This window comes from Scyliorhinus canicula, chromosome 9 (genome assembly GCF_902713615.1).
Source record: "Scyliorhinus canicula chromosome 9, sScyCan1.1, whole genome shotgun sequence".
NCBI lineage: Eukaryota > Metazoa > Chordata > Chondrichthyes > Carcharhiniformes > Scyliorhinidae > Scyliorhinus > Scyliorhinus canicula.
The window spans coordinates 133,457,381-133,478,823 of NC_052154.1; the positions used below are offsets into that span (position 1 = coordinate 133,457,381).

Genomic DNA, 21,443 nt, shown 5'->3' on the forward strand with positions numbered 1-21,443 from the left:
TGACAGGTTGGGACAGAAAGTACAGGGAATACAAATCTAAGAGTAAATCAGTAGATAAGGCTAGAAGTTACAAAAATAATAAAAGGACAAAACTAAAGGTGCTGTATCAAAACACATAAACCAAAAGTGATGAACTGATAGTGCAAATAGAAATAAATAAACACCATCTGGTAGCCATTACAGAGACATGGCTGCAGGATGACGTTGATTGGGACCTGAATATTGAAGCGTAATGATTTAGAATTTAGAATTTAGAACAGTACAGCACAGAACAGGCCCTTCGGCCCTCGATGTTGTGCCGAGCAATGATCACCCTACTTAAACCCACGTAACCCGTATACCCGTAACCCAACAATCCCCCCATTAACCTTACACTACGGGCAATTTAGCATGGCCAATCCACCTAACCCGCACATCTTTGGACTGTGGGAGGAAACCGGAGCACCCGGAGGAAACCCACGCACACACGGGGAGGACGTGCAGACTCCACACAGACAGTGACCCAGCCGGGAATCGAACCTGGGACCCTGGAGCTGTGAAGCATTGATGCTAACCACCATGCTACCGTGAGGCAGATATTTAGGAAGGACAGGAATCTAGGAAAAGATGAAAGGGTGGCTCTGTTAATTAATGATGATATCAGCACATTAGAGAGGGATGACATACGTTCAGAAAATCAGGATATAAAACAGTTTGGTTAGAGATGAAAAATGATAAAGGCTAGAAGTCACTTGTGGGAGTGCTGTACAGGCTCTTGAACAGTAACGCTACAGTAGGACAGGATATATAGGAAGTAATAATGGGAGCTTGACAGAAAAGTACAGGGGTAATCATGGGAGATTTTAATAGACTGGGAAATCAGATGGGCAAAGGTAGCCTATATATATGATCAATTCATAGAATGCTTTCAGGACAGTTTCTGTGAATTGTACACACTGGTGCCAACCAGAGAGCAGGCTACTAGACCTGATATTGTGCAATAAGATCAGATTAATTAATAACCTTGTAGTGAAAGCGCCTCTCGGTAGCAGTGGCGATAATATGATTTAATTTTGCATCCAGTTTGAGGGAGAAACATGGGTCCAAGACTAGTATTTGAAACTAAACTAAGGGAAATTTTGAGGGCAAGAAAGGAGAGCTAGCTAAAGTATAATTTATGTTACGGTGTAGGTCAATAGAAATCCAGTGGCAGACATTTAAATGGATATTTCCAAAATGAGGAAAAATAAATCCAAATTATTTTAGTTAATGGTTAACTAAAAAAACAGATCGTATCAAACGTAAAGAAACAGCAGATTATTATGCAAAGATAGCTGGCAGATCAAAAGATTGGACAGAACATAAAAACAGCAAAGAATGACCAAAAGATTGATGGGGAAGAAAAATTAGGGTACAAGAGAAAGCTGGTTAAAAAACAGATAGTAAGTGTTTCCATAAATATTTTAAATAGAAAAGAATTAACAAAGTGAGCTTTTGCTCTGTAGTGAGTCTGGAGAATTAATAATGGAAAATAAGGAGATGGAAGATGAATTGAATGGGTATTTTACATCAGTCTTCACTGTAGAGGATACAAGTAGCATCCCAGAAATGGCTGGAAATCAGGAAATGGAAGGAAGGGTGGAAATTGGGGAAATTATAATTACCAGAGAATGATCCTGAGAAAGTTGATGGAGATGCGGGTCCTGATGGACTTCATCCTAGGCTCTTAAAAGAATGAGATAGTTGACGTGTTGGTTTTTAATTTTCCAAAATTCCCTAGATTTGGGATATTTCCATAAAATTGGAAATGCAACTCTTTTATTCAAAAAGAGATTGAGGCAGAAAGCAGGAAACGACAGGCCAGTTACCTTGACATCTGTCATATGGCAAATGTTAGAAGCTATTATTAAAGAAGTTATAGCAGGGCAGTTGGAAAAATGTAATGTAGTCAGGCAGAGTCAACATGGCTTTGTGAAAGGGAGATAATGGGTGCGATTTACCGGCCTCACCGCGCCCGACTTGTTGGTGCGACGAGACCTTTGAATCTCACGAGAGGCCTCTTACGAAATTCACAACGCTCAAGACATCTCGCGAGGTTCAACTGAACTCACAAGACGTCGTGATCCAGATTTTGCCCACGTTGGGCAAGATACAGATTAGTATATTTAAATGAGCCAATAAGCTCATTTGAATATGTATGTGCCAGATTCTTCTGCTGTCCAGGAATTAACGGCATCCCCAACGAGGCCTTAACTGGGCACCATTTAGTACTGGTTCACAAATAGTGGCCCAAGCATAATGGCACCTGGGGGTTCCCACGTCATTGGAGACCCCTGAGTGATTGAGGATAGGGCAGGGGGAATCCTAGCTCTCCCTCTGGCACCCAGGCACCTTAGCACTGGCAGCTTGTCACCTTGGCAGTGCCACCCTTGCACTGGCAGGGTGCCTGTGCCACTGCCAAGGTGGCAAGGCACATCCAGGGTGCCTAGGTGCCAGTGCCCAGGCACTGCCAAGGGCCAGGGCCTGAAGAGGCCATGCCTATGAAAGGTGGGATGGTGGGGAGTGAAGGGCGGGTATGAAGGGGTCTCATAAAGATTGCGGGGAGTGAAGGATGGGGGTCCTGAAAGAGTAAGGTGGCTCAAAATGGGGGCTGGGGAGGCCTGAAAAGGTTCGGCCCTCAGCGATCGTATAGGGGGATGTCCTAACTTGGGGGTGTGCCGCTTGGAAGAGGATGGAGGCGGCGTCCTGTGTAGGCACGAGTTTAGAGGCGCTGGTGATGGCCCCGTTGCCGCTCCCTCCGGCAAGGTACTCTTCGAGTCCAGTACTGGTGGCTACCCTCAAAATTTGGGGGCAGTGGAGGCGGCATAGGGGGAAAGTGAAGGCCTCAGTTTGGTCCCCGATATGGGGGAACCACCGGTTTGTACCAGGGAGGATAGATGGAGGGTTTCTGAGTTGGCACAGGGCAGGTATCAGGCGGATGGGGGACCTCTTCCTAGACGGGAAGTTTGCGACCTTAGAGGAGTTGATGGGGAAGTGGGGTCTCCCCCCAGGGAATTCCTTTAGGTACATGCAGATTAGGGCATTTGTTAGGCGGCAGGTGGTTGAGTTTCCGCTATTGCCGCCAAGGTGGGTTCAGGATAGGGTGTTCTCGGGGACGTGGGTCGGCGAGGGTAGGATCTCTGCAATTTATCAGGTGATGCAGGAGGGGGAGGAGGCTTCGGTGGAGGAGCTGAAAGCGAAGTGGGAGGAGGAGTTGGGAGAGGAGATTGAGGAGGGGACGTGGGCAGACGCCCTGGGGAGGGTGAATTCCTCCTCTTCTTGCCAGCTGGTGATAATTGGTTTCTCGCCACGCTATAGCGAGCCGCGGTTCTCGATTTCTGCCTCTCCCTCTATCCACCGGCCTCATTTTGTACGAGCGACAGCGTAACGAGGCCGGATAATTGCGTCCTTGTCTCATTTCAGTTAACTCACACGCTAAGTTCACTAATGTCCTTTCGGGAAGGAAATCTGCCATCCTAACCTGGTCTGGGCTACATGTGACTCCAGATCCACAGCAATGTAGTTGCCTCTTAACTGCCCGTTCAAGGGGAAATTAGGGAGGGCAGTAAATGCTGACCAGCCTGCAATGCCAATGTCCCATGAACGAATAAAAAGAAAGTGTGGGTGAATACTGGTGTGGATCCCACCCAAAAGGCCAGTGAGAAACACCCCACAGCCACATGCTGTTTGTATGTGTGTGTTTGTATGTGTGTGTTTGTATGTGTGTGTTTGTATGTGTGTGTTTGTATATGTATGTTTGTATGTATGTACCACCAAGATTGAAAAGATCAGGGGACATGAGAAGATAATTCAAGAAGTGGCTGTGGAACACTGAGCTTAGGTTTTAAAAGATGAATAGAAGACACACACATTCGCCACACACACACACAAGCACACACAGACACGCACACACACACAGACAAACACACATGCCGCACACATTTCATATACATACAGACACACATATGCTGCACACACAAATGCCACACACACAAACACGTGTCATACACACACATGCAACCTATACACACCACATATGCCGCACACAAACACATGCCTCACATATTCCACACACACATGCCACACATACACATGCACACACACAAGCCACACACACATACCACATACACACACACCATACACACACTCCACCTGCACACAAGCCACATATGCCGCACACAAACACAGGCCACACACATTCCACACACTCATGCCATACATATGCCACACACACACACATGCCACACACACACACACCACACACATTCTGCACACATGCCACACACACACATATGCCACATACACACAAAATGTTGATAAGTCAGCTGGCTTCAGCTGAATTCAATGCTTCCAATTTAAACTTGGTTGTTCTTTGGGTGACAATAGTTCTGGTTTGAGTTTTTTCAAAGAAATCTCTGCCTGCAACACGGCAACCCTGGATGATCACAGCCACAAACAGGGTTCAAAGCTTACCAGGTAGATTGGAAAAAAGGGACGTAGGAGGTACCCCACTTAGATGTTCTCCCAAGCTGCTTGTCCACCGTCCTCAGTTCTGCTGAGGAAATGTGTGCTCAAAACATATAAAGACTGAATATTTACAGAAAAAGGTTCATAGCTTTAGTTCTTTTACCAATGAAAAACCATGAGCTGGATGTTGTGGCCCCTGGCGGTGAATTTGAACGGGTCCGTAAAATGCTCTAGGGAGCATGCCCATTGCCTACTCGCCTATCCTAACCTATTACCATTTTGCAAGTGGGTAGGGAAATCATTGGGAAGCTCACCTGTCCATGGGCCGATTGAACTCCTTTAGTGGCCAATTAATGGCCTTAAAGGGCCTCGTCTCATCCCGGTAGGGATTTAACTAGTGGCAGGAGAGGTCCATGCCAAATGTCCAGCCTTGCACTGTCACTGCATGGACTGGGTGCACCTCCATAATGTGCCCTCCAAGGTTACCCATTCCCCCATCCCCTCCTCTCCCTGGTTTATCACGCCTGGTGCCCAACATCTTTCCCTTTCACCGGGGCCTACTTGACTTGTCTTGACGATAACATTCTCCTGTCATTACCTTTCACTCCAACTCTGGCTTCTTGGCACTGGGAACTGTTGTGATCACAGCAGTGCCCACTGCTCTCAGTAGCACTGCTGGGATCATAGAGATGACTGCTATTTGATTGGCTGACTACTCTCAGAGGCTGGGACTTCTTCCACAGATTGGGATGGATGTCTCGCCATAAATCAATTTACACCCCTCTGATCATTAAATGCCTGCAGGCTGAGCGGTCACAATGGGAGCAGGGAACCTGGCTCACTGTTATATCAGCCTCAAATGACATTTTCAACATTAAATATAACTCATTGTGATCCAGTGCCTGTAGCTTCCTATTAATGGGGTCAGTGTCTGTTCTGAATTTCTTTGTTTCTTTTACAGACCCAATCCCAGTTATCGAGTAGATGCTGACAAAGGTTTTAACTTCTCTGTACCTGACGATGCTTTTGTCTGTCAAAAGAAGAACCACTTCCAGGTCACTGTTTATGTTGGCATGATGGGTGACCCCAAATACGTGAAAACCCCAGAAGGACTCAAACCAATTGATTGTTTCTTCCTGAAGTTGCATGGTGTAAAGGTGGGTGATACTTGCTAATGGGGGCAGTGTGGGAGCAAGAGAACTTTGCTACTGAGTATCTCTGGTTCTTGAATATATTTTCTCTCATTTACCAATCTTACCAAAGATATCAATGTGAAGACAATGTAGTTTTTGTGAAAGACTGGCTGTACAGCTGTTGCCTACAAGTTCGACGGCCTTAGCCAGGGGCAACAAGGGCATTTTGCATTTGGAAACTTTTGAACTTCCCACGAACTGCCTGTTTGCAGTTATTCAGCATCGATACCTCACCAAGTAAATTCAAATGAAACCGGATCATGAAAATGATTGTGGCCTCTGGTTAGAGCTGTTTGGGCAAGTGGTAGGATTGCCTTGTCCACTCCCAACTTGGTTCATTTTGTTCGAAGAACGTCCCGCTGCATCGGTGTGACCTCTTACTGCTCCCCACAAAGCCATCCTCTTTGCTTCAATTCATTCACAGGATTTGGGCTTCATTAGCAAGACCAACATTTATTACCCAGACCTAGTTGCCTCTGAGGAGATGGTGATGAACTGCTTTCTTGAATCCATGCAGGCAGTGCAGTGAAGTTACTTCCACAGTGATACAGGTTGAGCATGCCTCATCCAAAATTCCTTAATTCGAAAAGCTCCAAAATCCACACTTTCTTTCGAGCACCGAAATGATGTCACGAGTGGGAAATCCCACAAGGCTCTGGGAATGTTCCCGGGCGATGTGCAGGTCCCAGCACATCGCAGATGGTTACAAGCCCTAGGTGGGGCTGTTTTGCTGCCAGAACCTCATCATCGTTGGACGTTAGTGCGTCAAATTATATTTCTCACTGTGATTATAGAACATAGAATTTACAGTGCAGAAGGAGGCCATTCGGCCCATCGAGTCTGCACCGGCTCTTGGAAAGAGAACCCTGCCCCCTATCCAAGGTCAACACCTCCACCCTATCCCCATAACTCAATAACCCCACCCAACACTAAGGGCAATTTTGGACACTAAGGGCAATTTATCATGGCCAATCCACCTAACCTGCACATCTTTGGACTGTGGGAGGAAACCGGAGAACCCGGAGGAAACCCACGCACACACGGGGAGGATGTGCAGACTCCGCACAGACAGTGACCCAAGCCGGAATCGAACCTGGGATCCTGGAGCTGTGAAGCGATTGTGCTATCCACAATGCTACCGTGCTGCGGTATGGTGTTGAAAATGTTTTTTGGTAAGTACAAAACATATTTCGCTCCCTCGAACATTACATTCTGAAATCCGAAAAAGGCTGAAATCTGATACGCGCTCCACCCCAATCATTTCGGATAAGGGCTACTCAACCTGTATCGAGGAGGTAGATCCAGAATTTTGGCCCAAAGGTGATGAAGGATAGAGATACGGTTGTTGCGTGACTAGGAGGGTGCTTAGAAGCCCTGATGTGTTGCAATGCAACCTAAACATAGCCCAGCCACTATATAGCAACGGAGGATGGAGTGAACGTTGAAGCAGGTGGATGGAAGAATTAATAAGATTGTGAATTCATTGACAAGTTAGTTGTAAATGCATTTAGCAGACGTGGAAATCAAACTCTCATTAGTTTGGAATTGTTTTGAACTCTTGTCCCTTGGTGATAAGGGCAGGGTGCAACTTAATGTCCATTGTAAACCATTATTTCTGGAAATTTAAAAAGAAATGAAGATGCAAATTCACTTTGAAAATACTCACCAGATTGGAATTGTTACTCCTTGAAGTGACAGGAGACAGTCACGTTGGAACCGTTTCAAGTCCTTTTCTCACATTATCCTTTAAATTTGCTTGGTTAGAAATTCTTCAGTAGATCAGTAAGTTTGAAAAAGAGCAGGAATGTATATTGTTTGGCTCATTGTCTAATACTGTTCCTTTGGTAGTTGGAGACAATAAACCAGAGCATCAACATTGAGCAGTCACAGTCAGACCGCAGCAAACGGCCCTTCAACCCAGTCACGTAAGTACAAGCCACATTCATTATGCATTTTGGGAACTGAAACTCCTCTTTCTTTAATAAATATTTTTATTAAAGTTTGCCTTTTTACACTGTACAAGAAGTGGTTGCAACGGTTATAATTTACAATTGACATGTTCCTTTTTGCCAACCCACCCTTTGCGCCAGGCTGATGAATGGTCCCCAAGCTTTGTGGAAGCCCTCGTCTGACCCTCAGTTGGTGTATTTGATCTTCTCCAGATGGAGAAATTCTGATAAGTCTGCCAGGCAGTCTGCAGCTTTAGGTGGTGCTGCTGATCGCCAGCAGAACAGGATTCACTGGCAGGCGATTAGGGAGGCAAATGCAAGGACATCGGCCCTCTTCCCCACATGAAATTCTGGCTGGTCCAAAATCCCGAAGACTGCCACTCTCGGGCATGGCTCCACCAGCACCCCCACGACCTTGGAGATTGCCTCGAAGAAGGCTGTCCAAAACCCGACAAGTCCTGGGCATGCCCAGAACATGTGGGCGTATATGTCCGGGCCCCCTTGGCACCGTTCACCTTTGTCCTCCACCTCCAGGAGTAACCTGTTCATTCAGGTTCTGGTAAGGTGTGCTCTATGCACCACTTTAAGCTGCATGAGGAGGTGCCTTGTACAGGAGGAGGTGGAGTTGGCCCTGTTCAGTGCTTCACTCCAGAGTCCCACCCCTACTTCCGTCCCTAGTTCTACCTCCCATTTCACCCTTCTCCGTCCATTGGGGAGCATGTCCTCTCTAACAGTCATCCATATATGTCCCTGCAGTTCCCTTTTTCCATACTGTCTGTGTCCAGTAACTCCTCCAACAGTGTGTCTTTCGGAGAGCTGGGATACCTGGTCATATCCTTGTGGAGAAAGTTTTTGATTTGTAAATATCAGAGCTCCTGTCCTATTGATAGTTCACGTTTCTCTGTCAGCTTATCTAAGGTCGCAAGTCTGTCCCCTGTGTAGAAGTCCCTAACTGCTAGCGTCCCTCCATTCTGTCTCCACCTCTTAAAGGTGGCGTCTAGCATGGCTAGTGGAAACCTGTGGTCGCCGCAGATGGGGGCCATGGTGGACACCTCGGTTAAACTGAAGTGCTGCCTCATCTGGTTCCAGGTTCTTAGTGTTGCTACTACCACTGGGCTGGATGTGTATTTTGCCAGCGGGGATGGGAATGCTGTCATGGTGAGGGCTTGTTTCCGTGCAGAAGGACTCCTCCAATCTCATCTATTTCATGTTTGGTTCCCTTACCCATCCCCTCACCTCTCTTGGCCGTGGCTAGTATTTCCAGAGGAAAACCTTTGCAGTGTTGTCTTAGGGATTCATGGATTCCCCCCCCCCCCCCTGTATGGATCTAAACGGGAAGAGGAACCTCGATAGTACGTTCACCTTGATCGTCTGCACCCTCCCCGCCAGGGAAAGCGGGACTGCATCCCATCTCCGTCCGTCTTTTTTAACTTCCTCCGCCAGATTGGTCAGATTGCACTTGTGGGCCCATGTCCAATCATTGACTATCTGGATCCCCAGGTAGTGGAATTTGTTTTGGGCTATTTTAAATGGGAAACGTTCCAGCTCTGCCCCTCCTCCACCCGCGTTTACCGAGAAAACCTCACTTTTGCCCAGGTTGTGTTTGTGGCCCGAGAAGGCTGCAAACTCTTCCTGAAGCTTCATGATTTTGTTCATGCCGTTTGTGAGTCCAAGACATAGAGGACCAGATCATCCTCATAGAGTGAAACTCTGTGCTCTCTGCCTCCTCTTCGCATAACATTCCAACATCTTGCATCTCAATTGCCAGGGTGAACAGGAGCAGAGAAAGTGGGCATCCCTGCCTGGTGCCTCTGTGCTACTGGAAGTATTCAGAGCTGGTGGTATTGGTCTGAACGCTCACTTTGAGGGTGTTGTACAGGAATTTTCCCCATGAGGTAAACCCTGTCCCCAGCCCAAACCACTCCAATACTGTTGAAGTCCTTTTCTGCATCCAGGGAGACGATCACCTATAATGTTCTCTCCCCGGATAGAGTCAGTATCACATTCAGCAGCCGCCGGATGTTCACAGTCAGCTGTCTACCCTTGACAAAGCCTGTCTGGTGCTCTGCGCCCACCTCTGGTATGTAGTTCTCCAGTCTCCTGACCAGGTCTTTTGCAAGTATTTTCGGGTCCACGTTGAGCAACAGAATGGGTCTGTATGATCCACATTCCGTTGAGTCTTTGTCTTTTTTGGGTATCAGCGATATGGTGGCCTGTTTTAGCATTGGAAGCACTGTGCCCCTAGTGAGTCTGCAAACATCCCCCGCAGGTGTAGAGCGAGAACCGGGGCAACCTTTTTATAGAAGTCCGCCGGGAACCCATTGGATCCTGGAGTCTTCCCTCCCTGCATAGAGTTGATGCTCTCCATGACCTCTGCCAGTTCTATAGGTGCTTCCAGCTCCCCTCTGCATGTCGTTCCCCATGACTGACATGTTCAGTTCATCGAGGAACCAGTTCATCCTCGAGTCCCCGTCGGGGGTCTCAGAGGTGTTCCAGTCTCCTGTAGAAGGCCTCAAATGCTTTGACAACCGTGTTTGGTTCGGCTACCAGTCCGCCTCTGCTGTTCTTAACTGGGCTATTTCCCTCGTGGCTGCCTGCTTTCTCAGCTGGTGAGCCAGCAAGCGGCTAGCCTTCTCTCTGTGTTCGGAAGGAGTACCCCGTGTCTGGCAGAGTTAGTTCACTGCCTTCCTGGTGGACAGAAGGTTAAAGTCCATTTATAGCTTTTTCCTCTCTGCCAGAAGCTCTACGTTCGGGGCCTTGGAGTACCGTCTGTCCACCTCCAGGATGGAGTCAATCAGCTGCTGCCTAGCTGCCCTCTCTCCCCTAGCCCTTGCCTCCTGGCAGGAATGCTAGATCTGTCCCACCCAGCCCTTCCTTACCGTAGGTGGCCCTTCTCCCTCAGGTGCGTCTGTTGGAGGAAGACAATGTCGGCTTTCAAACTTTTCAAGTGGGCGAAGACTCAGGATTTTTTCACTGGGCCGTTAAGTCCCCTGACGTTTAGATTTAGAACAGTACAGCACAGAACAAGCCCTTTGGCCCTCGATGTTGTGCCGAGCGATGATCACCCTACTCAAACTCCCGTATCCACCCTATACCCGTAACCCAACAACTCCCCCTTAACCTTACTTTTTAGAACACTACGGGCAATTTAGCATGGCCAATCCACCTAACCCGCACATCTTTGGACTGTGGGAGGAAACCGGAGCACCCGGAGGAAACCCACGCACACACGGGGAGGACGTGCAGACTCCACACAGACAGTGACCCATTTGGGAACCGAACCTGGGACCTTCCAGGTGACTATCTTGTTCCAGGTGACTATCTTGGTGTGGGTTTTTGTGTTCCCCCGTCGCCCCCCCCCCCCCCCTCCCCCCCACTCTCCTGCAGGATCAATCACACTTACCTGGTGGATACGCCCTGCACTCTGGGGTTCCCTTTGTTAGGGGGCCATCCAAAATGGCCATGGTCACCGTTCTCACCATGAGGCCAGGCCCCTGCGCTCCTGGCTTTCCCTTTGCCTAGGGGCCACTCAACATGGCCGCCAACTGTGTTTACACCGTGTGGGTCAGCCCCTGCAGTCTGGGGTTTCCCTTTGTCCAGGGATCCTCCAAAGTGGCTATTTATGGTGTTATCTTGTTCCATCGACCTGAACCTGACCTGCTGAAGCCAGTCTGGAGCCCTTCCTTACCATTATGTTCCTCCATGGTCTCCCTTCCCCCCTGCTGTCCCCCTTTCTGCCTCCCTGCCCCTCCCCCCCCAATTCACCCCCTACCTTCCCCTCCCTATCCCTGCAGTTTCCCCCCCTCCCGCTCCATCAGACGTTCCCTGTGCCGCGGTACACCTTTATTTCATACCCCTGATGCTAGCTTTCCCCAGCTGGTGTGGTGGCCGCCCTCCTGTATTAAGTGATGTTGAGAGATGCAGGATGTTGATGGATGTTTTTGGTTCCACAGCATTAACATCCCTTCTGATCAAGTCACAAAGGTCACAGTTGGAAGGTTACATTTCAGTGAAACAACGGCCAACAACATGAGGAAGAAAGGCAAACCCAATCCAGACCAGAGGTGAATATTATTACGGATGTCATTGTGTCCTGTAAAGCTGATCGGATTCCCATTTCTACTGGCATGTCCTGGTTTATATGACTGCTGACCAGGAAGAAGGTTAACACACTCCTGTTCCATGGAGATGAAACATCAGTTTTGTTTCTGTGCTAGTGTTACCTCTCGTGTATAAATACTGAACCAACACTCATTGGGCGGAATTTACCGGCTGTTCACGTCGGCGGGATATTCCCGTCCTACTGGTGACTTGTGGGTTTCCCGTCAACGCGGGGTGCAGTCAACAGGAAACCCCGTTGACAACGGCGGGACCAGAAAATCCCGCTGGCGAGCCGCCTCTGCCCCTGAAAAACAGGAGGCGGGTTGGTCGGTAAATCCCGCCCTTTGAGTGGGCTTGCAGGTGAAGAATGAAAGAGCCTGCATTTATGTTGGATTCTCCCATTCTATTGAAATCCCAAAGCACATAGAAGAGGTGTCAGAATAGCAGCCAGCAGCCATGAGCCCATACCCCAAAAAGAGTCAACAACATCAGGAGAGGAAGAGAGAAAAATAACGGAAATATCAAATTGAAATGAGTAAAGAGGAATTAAGATAAATACACTCATTCTTTCTGAGATGGAGGCGTGGGGGAATTAAAATTGGGTGCTAAGTAAATATGTCTAAATTGCTTTTCTTCAAGATTCTCAGAGGGGATCCACATTCCATGAAAACTAAGGTTTAAATGACAGACATTCTTGTTTGAGTTCATAGGATCATAGAATTGACAGTGCAAAAGGAGGCCATTCAGCCAATCGGGTCTGCACCGGTCCTTGGGAAGAGCTCCCGACTTAAGCCCACACCTCCACCATGTCCCGGTAACCCAGTAACCCCACCTAACGGGCAGAATTCTCTGCTCCCCATGCGGCATGGGAGAATCACGGGAGGGCCCCCCGACATTTTTCACACCCCCCTGGTGCCCCCCGCGATTCTTTCCCCCCCCCCCCCCCCCCCCCCCCCGCTCGGAAGAATCGCTGCTCGCCGTTTTTCACGGGCGAACGGCGATTCTCCCACCCTGATGGGCCAGGCGGCCGGCCGTTCACGACCGTTTCACGACAGCGACAAACACACCTGGTCGCTGCCGTCGTGAAACGGGCGCCAGATGCCCGTTTGAGGCTTCCAGGGGGCCGTTTGTGGCAAGAGCACCACGACTGTGCTCTGGAGGGGACAGGCCCGTGATCGGTGCCCACCGATCGTCGGGCCGGCGTCCATAATCGAACGCACTATTTCCCCTCCGCCGCCCCGCAAGATCAAGCCACCACGTCTTGCGGGGCGGCTGAGGGGAAAGACGGCCACCGCGCATGCGCGGGTTCGTGCCGTCAGCGTCATGACGTCAGCTGCGCATGCGCGGGTTGGAGCCGGCCAACCTGCGCATGCATGGCTGACGTCATTAGGCGCGCCGGCTACGTCATTCTTGGCGCGACGCCCCCGCGGCCGAGAGTTACGGAGCGCCGCTCCTAGCCCCGCCGGGAGGGGAGAATAGGGGGCGAGGAGCGGCCTCCGAGGCCGTCGTGAAACTCGGCCGAGTTCACGACGGCCCTCACGATTTTTCCCGGGAGTGGAGAATTACGCCCAACCTTTATGGACACGAAGGGCAATTTGTCATGGCCAACCCACCTAACCTGCACATCTTTGGACTGTGGGAGGAAACCGGAGCACCCGGAGGAAACCCACGCAGACACGGGGAGAACGTATAGACAGTGACCCAAGCCAGGTATCGAACTTGGGACCCTGGAGCTGTGAATCAACTGTGCTAACCACTGTGCAACCGTGCTGCCCCATGGAGCTGAATTGGAGTGCTGAACATTTTGAAAATTGCTTCACAGTTGTTGATAACTTCCTGCTGAACTATATATCATCATAGATTATCATAGAATTTACAGTGCAGAAGGAGGCCATTCGGCCCATTGAGTCTGCACCGGCTCTTGGAAAGAGCACCCTACCCAAGGTCAACACCTCCACCCTATCCCCATAACCCAGTAACCCCAGCCAACACTAAGGGCAATTTATCCTGGCCAATCCGCCTAACCTGCACATCTTTGGACTGTGGGAGGAAACCGGAGCACCCGGAGGAAACCCATGCACACACGGGGAGGATGTGCAGACTCCACACAGACAGTGACCCAAGCCGGAATCGAACCTGGGACCCTGGAGCTGTGAAGCAATTGTGCTATCCATAATGCTACCAGCTGCCCTTAAGAACAAATTAATCTACACTCCATCATTCTACCGTAATCCATGTACCTATACAATAGCTGCTTGAAGGTCCCTAATGTTTCCGACGCAACTACTTCCACAGGCAGTGCATTCCATGCCCCCACTACTCTCTGGGTAAAGAACCTACCTTTGAGACCCCCCCTATATCTTCCAACATTCACCTTAAATTTATGTCCCCTTGTAATGGTTTGTTCCACCCAGGGAAAAAGTCTCTGACTGTCTACTCTATCTATTCCTCTGATCATCTTATAAACCTCTATCAAGTCACCCCTCATCCTTCTCCGTTCTAATGAGAAAAGGCCTAGCACCTTCAACCTTTCCTCGTAAGACCTACTCTCCATTCCAGGCAACATCCTGGTAAATCTCCTTTGCACCTTTTCCAAAGCTTCCACATCCTTCCTAAACTGAGGCGACCAGAACGGCACACAGTACTCCACAGTACTTGGCCTTACCAAGGTTTTGTACAGCTGCATCATCACCTCGAGGCTCTTAAATTCAATCCCTCTGCTAATGAACGCTAGCACACCATAGGCCTTCTTCACAGCTCTATCCACTTGAGTGGCAACTTTCAAAGATCTATGAACATAGACTGCAAGATCTCTCTGCTCCTCCACATTGCCAAGACCCCTACCATTAACCCTGTATTCCGCATTCATATTTGACCTTCCAAAATGGACAACCTCACACTTTTCAGGGTTAAATTCCATCTGCCACTTCTCAGCCCAGCTATGTCTCTTTGCAGCCGACAACATCCCTCCTCACTATCCACAACTCCACCAATCTTCGTATCATCTGCAAATTTACTGACCCACCCTTCAGCTCCCTCATCCAAGTCATTAATGAAAGTCACAAACAGCAGAGGACCCAGAACTGATCCCTGCGGTATGCCACTGGTAACTGGGCTCCAGGCTGAATATTTGCCATCCACCACCACTCTCTGACTTCTATTGGTTAGCCAGTTCGTTATCCATCTATTGGTTAGCCAGTTCGTTATCCATATTGGCAAGCAGATTAGGGTCCTATGACAAATTGGCAGGACGTAATTTTCAGCTACTATTGGGGAACTGGAAGGCGGTGATTCGTGCTGGGCTTTGGGTTCGTGAATGCCGGTGTACCTTGGGAGGTGCTTTTAAGCACTTTGGGATCTTCTAAGGATATGGAAGCACCACTAGGAATTTCAAGAACCAATGGGTGGGTTGTGTGCTACACACCTTCCAACCACTGTTACTATATGTAGACTATCTGCAGCAGAAGCTGCACAGTTAAGATTTCAAAGTAATCTTTGTGAGGCAAAAAGAAATATAAATTCCAATGGCCATGGCCAATCCCTTTGCAGGTCCTCATCACCCCTCCCCCAATCTATGTTCCCCAGTTCAGTTCTTACAGCTCGATAATCTGAATCATATATGGCCATATTATCATAAAGACTGAGGCCTTTTGCTGAAAATATTGGATAGTTGACCTGAACACGCTACCCACCAACCATTAGATGTCCACTGAAAAGGAAGATTGGTGTCGACAGTGTCTTTTATTGCAATTTTTTCTGGATGAATGTACTGAACGAATAGGAAAAGCCTCTTTCTGATGGCTCTATGTTGAGTAACAGGAAGTATGAAGAATTTATAGGAGAGTTACAATGGAGGTATTGGGTAGGAAAGGAGAAATAGTGATATGAAATGGGGGAACAGTACTGTTGTATATATCCAGATCTATATCTATAAATGGCATTTGTACAGATATTGTTTATTAATATTCTCCTGTCAATCTCTCTCTCTCCCTTTTTTCTCACTCTCACCCTCTATCATCTCTCTTGTCCAATGCTTTCTCTCATCTCTATTTCTTTGTCTAACTCCATTCATCTCTAACCCTCATTTCTACACCTGGTCTATTTTCATCTTTCTCTTTTCCATTCTCTCCCTTCTCTCATCTTGTGGTCCCTTTTGTGAACCTGATCTGTCTCTGACTCTCTCCTCCCACTCTTTTTCTCATTCATCTCTCCCTCTTTTTGTTTCCCTTCCACGTCTCTCTCACAGGTACTTCATGCTGGTAGTTGCCCTTCAGGTTCAGGCCCAGAATCAGAATCACCTAGTTGCAGCTCAGATGTCTGAGAGGATAATTGTTCGGGTAAGATTATTTCTTACTTACAGGTGTACGGTCCCTGTAAGTTGAGTGTCAGCACTCTGTGCCTGGTTATTATTTTAGTGATTTCTGGGATACCGCATGAACCTCGGTCACAGCTATCACTGGACCTTCAAATGCTTTGTTCATAGTGCTCTTGTTTTCGGGAAATATTTCTCTGCGTGCTAGTATAACATATTGGGAACCAACCGCATCAGTCTTATTCCACTATCACTCTGTGCGTTGCTACTCAGTAAAGTGTGTGTGGGCTAATGTATACATCACAGGAACATGCATCAGAAATTGTAGGATATTTCCCGTAGAACTTTGCCACCGTCTGCAGGAAATTATGGGTTAGCAGGCATATCAGCAATGGGATGTTACATTGTGTCACCATTTGTAAGACTATGGGATATCATCAGTATATGACTTCCTGTGACCATGTTGGCAGCAGGTTGTGCCTTCTTGCTCATCTCACAGTATCACTAGCTCGCTGATACTTCATCTTCGGTGTCAAGTTTTGTATGAGTGTTGGCAGAGATTAAATGCAGACTATTGTACCGTAAGACGCATTTTAAACAAGAATATTCTGTCCACACCTGATTTCCATCTAGAAGTATTTTCCAGAATTAATCATCAGGTATCCATTGAGAAAGGACTCGGGCAGACTTTTTCCCTCCCTAATCTGGGCACATTGAGGACTAACCACTGATGCTGCTGCCCTGGCTGAGATTGGTCACGTCAGCACAAGGTGGTTTGGAACGTGTGACATTCCTGCTCAGTACTAAAGCATGAGACATTTAATACACTGACCCACCAGCGAAGATCATACTACATTTTCCAATTGTGGCCCCCTTGTTTTCACATGTAGACGTTGACAGTGGCTGGAGGAGCAAACCTCTTGTTTAATAGGGAATACCCACACAGTGCATGCTGAACATTTTCTTCTATCTGATTTAATTTAATTGCTGCATTTATCTGAGGTCTAGACAAATCACAACTGGTCCCTTCATCATGAAAATACCATGTTCTGTTCTCCAATTTAAGTACCTGAGCACATACACACCTTATCCAGTCTATTGAATATTATGCACGAGTGGGCTTCAAGATGCACTTAAGGAATGCAGTATCAGATGGGAGTGAATAGTTTCCTTTTAGCTGATGTGCACTGTACACAGATGACACCAAAGCACGCACAAACCCTATAAATAAGATGGGAGTGAATTAATTTGTTGCATTTTGCACAGTATCTAACATATTCAGGATCTAACAGTAAGTAATTCACAAGTTATGCATCACCAGACAAGAATGAATTATCAATTTTTCCTGATTTAGTGTTATGGACCATTGCACTATCAGCTACTAGGATTATTTATATCATGTACAAGATACGGTGACTTGATTGTGTCTGGTTTTCATAAGTGATTGATATGGAGATTTCATAACTCTCGTTGAACACACTTAGCCCAACACTGTTCAATGAGTGTGAGCTCTCCACGTCTAAGATTATGGTGTCACCTCCATTTTTAAAAATTCATCCATGAGATGTGGGGGTGTTGCTGACTAGGCCAGCATTTATTGCCCATCCCTGTATTTACGAGTCAACCACATCATGGATCTGGAGTCACATGTAGACCACACCAGGTAAGGATGGCAGATTTCCTTCCCGAAAGGACATTAGTGAACGAGATGATTTTTTACGACAATTGACAATGGTTTCATGGTCACCTTACAGACTTTTAATTCCAGATTTTTATTGAATTCAAATTTCACTATCTGCCATGGCACGATTCGAACCCAGGTGCCCAGAGCATGACTCTGGGTGTCTGGATTACTAGTCCAGCAACAATACCACTACACCACTGCCTCCCCTATGACTCAACTTCACTTTCACTTCTTTTAATGAATCTGGAGAGCAGACTTAGTGGGAGAGGTTATCGTGCCCCTCCGCGGTATTTTCCTCGGCGGCGGGGGCTACCCGAATATCCCGCTACTGTCAATGTGGGAAACCCGCAGCGGGATGCAGCATCGGCAGGACCGGAGGATCCCGCTGTTGTGAACAGATGGAACATCTCACCCAGCAAGTTGAAGTGTGGTGCTGACGACTCACCCAAATGCTTTCTTTGAGAGCTACCATTGTCAAATGGCTGCAGTGGTGATGTGAAAAGATGGTAATGGCGGGTGGGAGCAAGGGAATGATCTAAAATGGGATTGGATAAGGGCAGCATGGTGGTGCAGTGGTTAGCACTGCTGCCTCACGGCACTGAGGATCCGGGTTCGATACCGGCCCCGGGTCACTGTCCGTGTGGAGTTTGCACATTCTCCCTGTGTCTGTGTGGGTCTCACCCCCACAACCCCAAAGATGTGCAGGATAGGTAGATTGGCCACGCTAAATTGCCCCTTAATTGGAAAACAAAATTGGGTACTCTAAATTTATTTTTAAAAAATAAATAAAATAAAATGGGATTGGATGCTACAGATAAAATTTATGTAATTGACACAAGATTATGAGGTGAATGGACAGGATTGTTAGAGAGCAGCTGTTCAACAGTTGAAGGATCAATTACGAGAGGACACAAGTTCATGGTGAGGGGCAGGAGGTTTAGGGGCATTTGAGGAAAAATCTTTTTATCCAGAGGGCAGTGACGGCCTGGGATGCACTTCCTGGGAGGGTGGTAGAGGCGGGTCGCCTCACATCCTTTAAAAGGTACCTGATGAGCACTTGGCACAACATAACATTGAAGGCTATAGGTCAAGCACTGGCAAATGGGATTTGGTAGACAGATTTGGTGTCTTTCATGCGTCGGTGCAGACTTGATGGGCCGAAGGGCCTCTTCTGCACTGTACTGTTCGTGATTCTGATTCTGTGACACAAGTCCTCCCTCTAGCAGGCTGACTGCTCTGAATAAAGTGCACTGAACACTGTTTGAATTCACCAAGTGAGCCAGAAATGGGTAGACATTACATCCCTATACCAAAACATGTTGGTACCTAAGAACAATCTGAGATATACTTGTGTGTCTGACCGTTCAGTTACTGGAACAAATACATTGTAAAATAAATCAGCTGAAAAATAAAATGGACACACAAAAATAACTGGAAATCAAAGAAACTAAAATAGATTTGTTGTGCAAAGAATTATTAAAAAGTGCGGATTATCACTAAAAATGGATTATGGCTTGCAATGATACTTAACAATTGATCATTATTGAGATACTAGATAGTTATTAGCATTGGATAGTTACTAAACATGGACAATTTCTACCAATAAATTGTTAATAACTGGAGCTATTTAGAAATGTTAATAACATTGGATGATTGGTAACACAGAAGAGTTACTAACAATTTATTACCAGCAATGGGCATTTATTAACAATGGGTTTGTAGTAATAATGCACTGTTGTTGACTATTATTACGAACAGTGGATCATTACCAATAATGAAATTACTAATAATTCATACGTGCAATTATTACCAGTAATAGATTTGGTAACAGATAATGGGCGAATAGTAATAAGGGATAGTTCCTAGCTCTGGATTATTATTGACTGTGTGTAGAGTGTCATCTGCAGCTGTCTCTGATTCCTCTGTTCTTCATTCACAGAACACGGCACAGGTGAGACATTTTAATGCTAAAACACTCACACAGGAGACTATTTCAGAGCGTAGGTACAGTGGAGCCCTTTATTATCAGTAACTAAAGAGAGCTGTACAGGAAGGAGGTAAGTTTCAGAACTGAGAGACCAAAAATATTGCTTATCAGGTGAGAAAAGCAGGCAGTTTTGACGTGCCTGTCAGAGAATGGCTGAAAAGATCAGACAAGAAAGGGCATCACACCAATGTGGCTAACTGAGCAGCTGAAAGCAAAAATGTCTGGTTTAATGATTCTGTGATAATATGACAACAATGGTTTCATGTTCTGGAACAATTTCTATGTGATGGAATATAGAGGTATGATAATAAACAGGCTCCACTGTATCGGTTAACACTGCACTGAAGGCATTATGTTCAATGTTACTGTACGGCCCAAGTGATAATCTGACAATTCACTCCCTTGTGGTACCATATAACTTGTGTATTTTTTGATACAGCTCCTTAACAATACTTAATAAAACCTGACACCTCTCTGTCACCTAGAGTGTGTTGTAATCTAGTAACTTTCAGGCATACCATAGTAGATGCATCAAGGCTTGAGAGCAGAACAAGTGGCATAGATGATGGAGCTAGTCTCTCCAAGACTAAGCTTTTCCGTGTAACAGAACAACAACAGAAATATATAGCTCCAGTGGGCTTTAGTCGTCTGACTGTCCTTAAACCTGCTGTTTCTTTGTCTCTCTGTCATTCCCTATCTCTATCTTCTCTCTCCTGTCCCACGCTCACTTTCCTAACTCCCTCGCCCTCTCCACTCCTCATCCATATTGGTGTCTGACTCTATCTCTCACTACCCTTTCACTTTTTTTTCTCCTCATTGTCCCTTCTTTCTAGTACTCTCTTCCTCGTCACTTTTTAACCCCTCTCTCTTGGTCTGTCCTCTCCTCTGTCCCCTGCTTCTCTCATTCTATCCTTCACTCCTATTTTTCTTTCCTCTCACTTTTATTGCTGTTCCTCAGTGTCTCTCATGCTTTCTCTCACGTCTCTTTATCACAAACTCCTATTTCTCACGTACTCTACATTCCATATCACAATTTTTCCTGTCACACACTCATTTGTTCGCTATCCTCGATTTTCTCTTCCCTTGCCTCTGTTTTCCAGTCTCCCTTTTGTTGTGATCTTTTCTCCATATTTTCACTCTTTCACCTCTTTTGTATCTGTGTTGCCTTTTTTATGTTTTACTGCTCCTTCATTGGCTGCCTCCTGTTTCTTTCCTTTCTCATTCTCCCTTTTTTGAAAACTCTGTCTCTCTGTCTATCCCATCTCTTTCACTCTCTTTTTCTGGTCCTCTTTTTTTCTACCTTTGTACACTTTGTCTCACTCTATCTTTCCATTTGTCCTGTCACTGCTCTTTCACTCCAATTTTTGCCCTCTCTATTTCTCTTACCATGTATTTTTAGCTCTCAAGGCTTTCTCGCTCTGCCCATCTCTGCATCTCTCCTTTATTCTGCCATTTTTATTTTCTGGAATTTAGGTCCCCATGCCTTTCCTCTCATTTGTCTCTTTTTCTGTGCGTTGCTGTGACAGAAATGTAATCCATGCTCTCAATCTGTAGACCAAAGATTTTGCTAACTTTTCACCACTGTTTTGAATAGTTGCACAAGTCCTTCAACCTCTTTCACACACTGTAAGAAATTGCTGTAACGGTGCCCATCTCCAGTTGATCGAAACTAAATCAGTCTGATTTCTTCTTGGATCGTGTCATTAATTGCACATGTGAAATTGGGCTATTG

At 46.8% G+C, this 21,443-nt stretch overlaps 1 protein-coding gene across 8 annotated transcripts in view; it reads left to right on the forward strand.

The window, feature by feature from the left end:
- Positions 1–21,443, forward strand: part of myrf (myelin regulatory factor) — a 380,450-nt gene that overhangs the window by 289,265 nt on the left and 69,742 nt on the right. For 6 of the 8 annotated variants that reach the window (XM_038807647.1, XM_038807649.1, XM_038807654.1 and 3 more), the window contains 5 exons: positions 5,447–5,642; positions 7,527–7,603; positions 11,581–11,691; positions 15,975–16,065; positions 19,664–19,675. In XM_038807647.1, the coding sequence (XP_038663575.1) occupies positions 5,447–5,642; positions 7,527–7,603; positions 11,581–11,691; positions 15,975–16,065; positions 19,664–19,675 (487 nt within the window). The remainder of the gene's footprint in view (positions 1–5,446; positions 5,643–7,526; positions 7,604–11,580; positions 11,692–15,974; positions 16,066–19,663; positions 19,676–21,443) is intronic. The other 2 variants (XM_038807650.1, XM_038807651.1) reach the window with 1 other exon arrangement.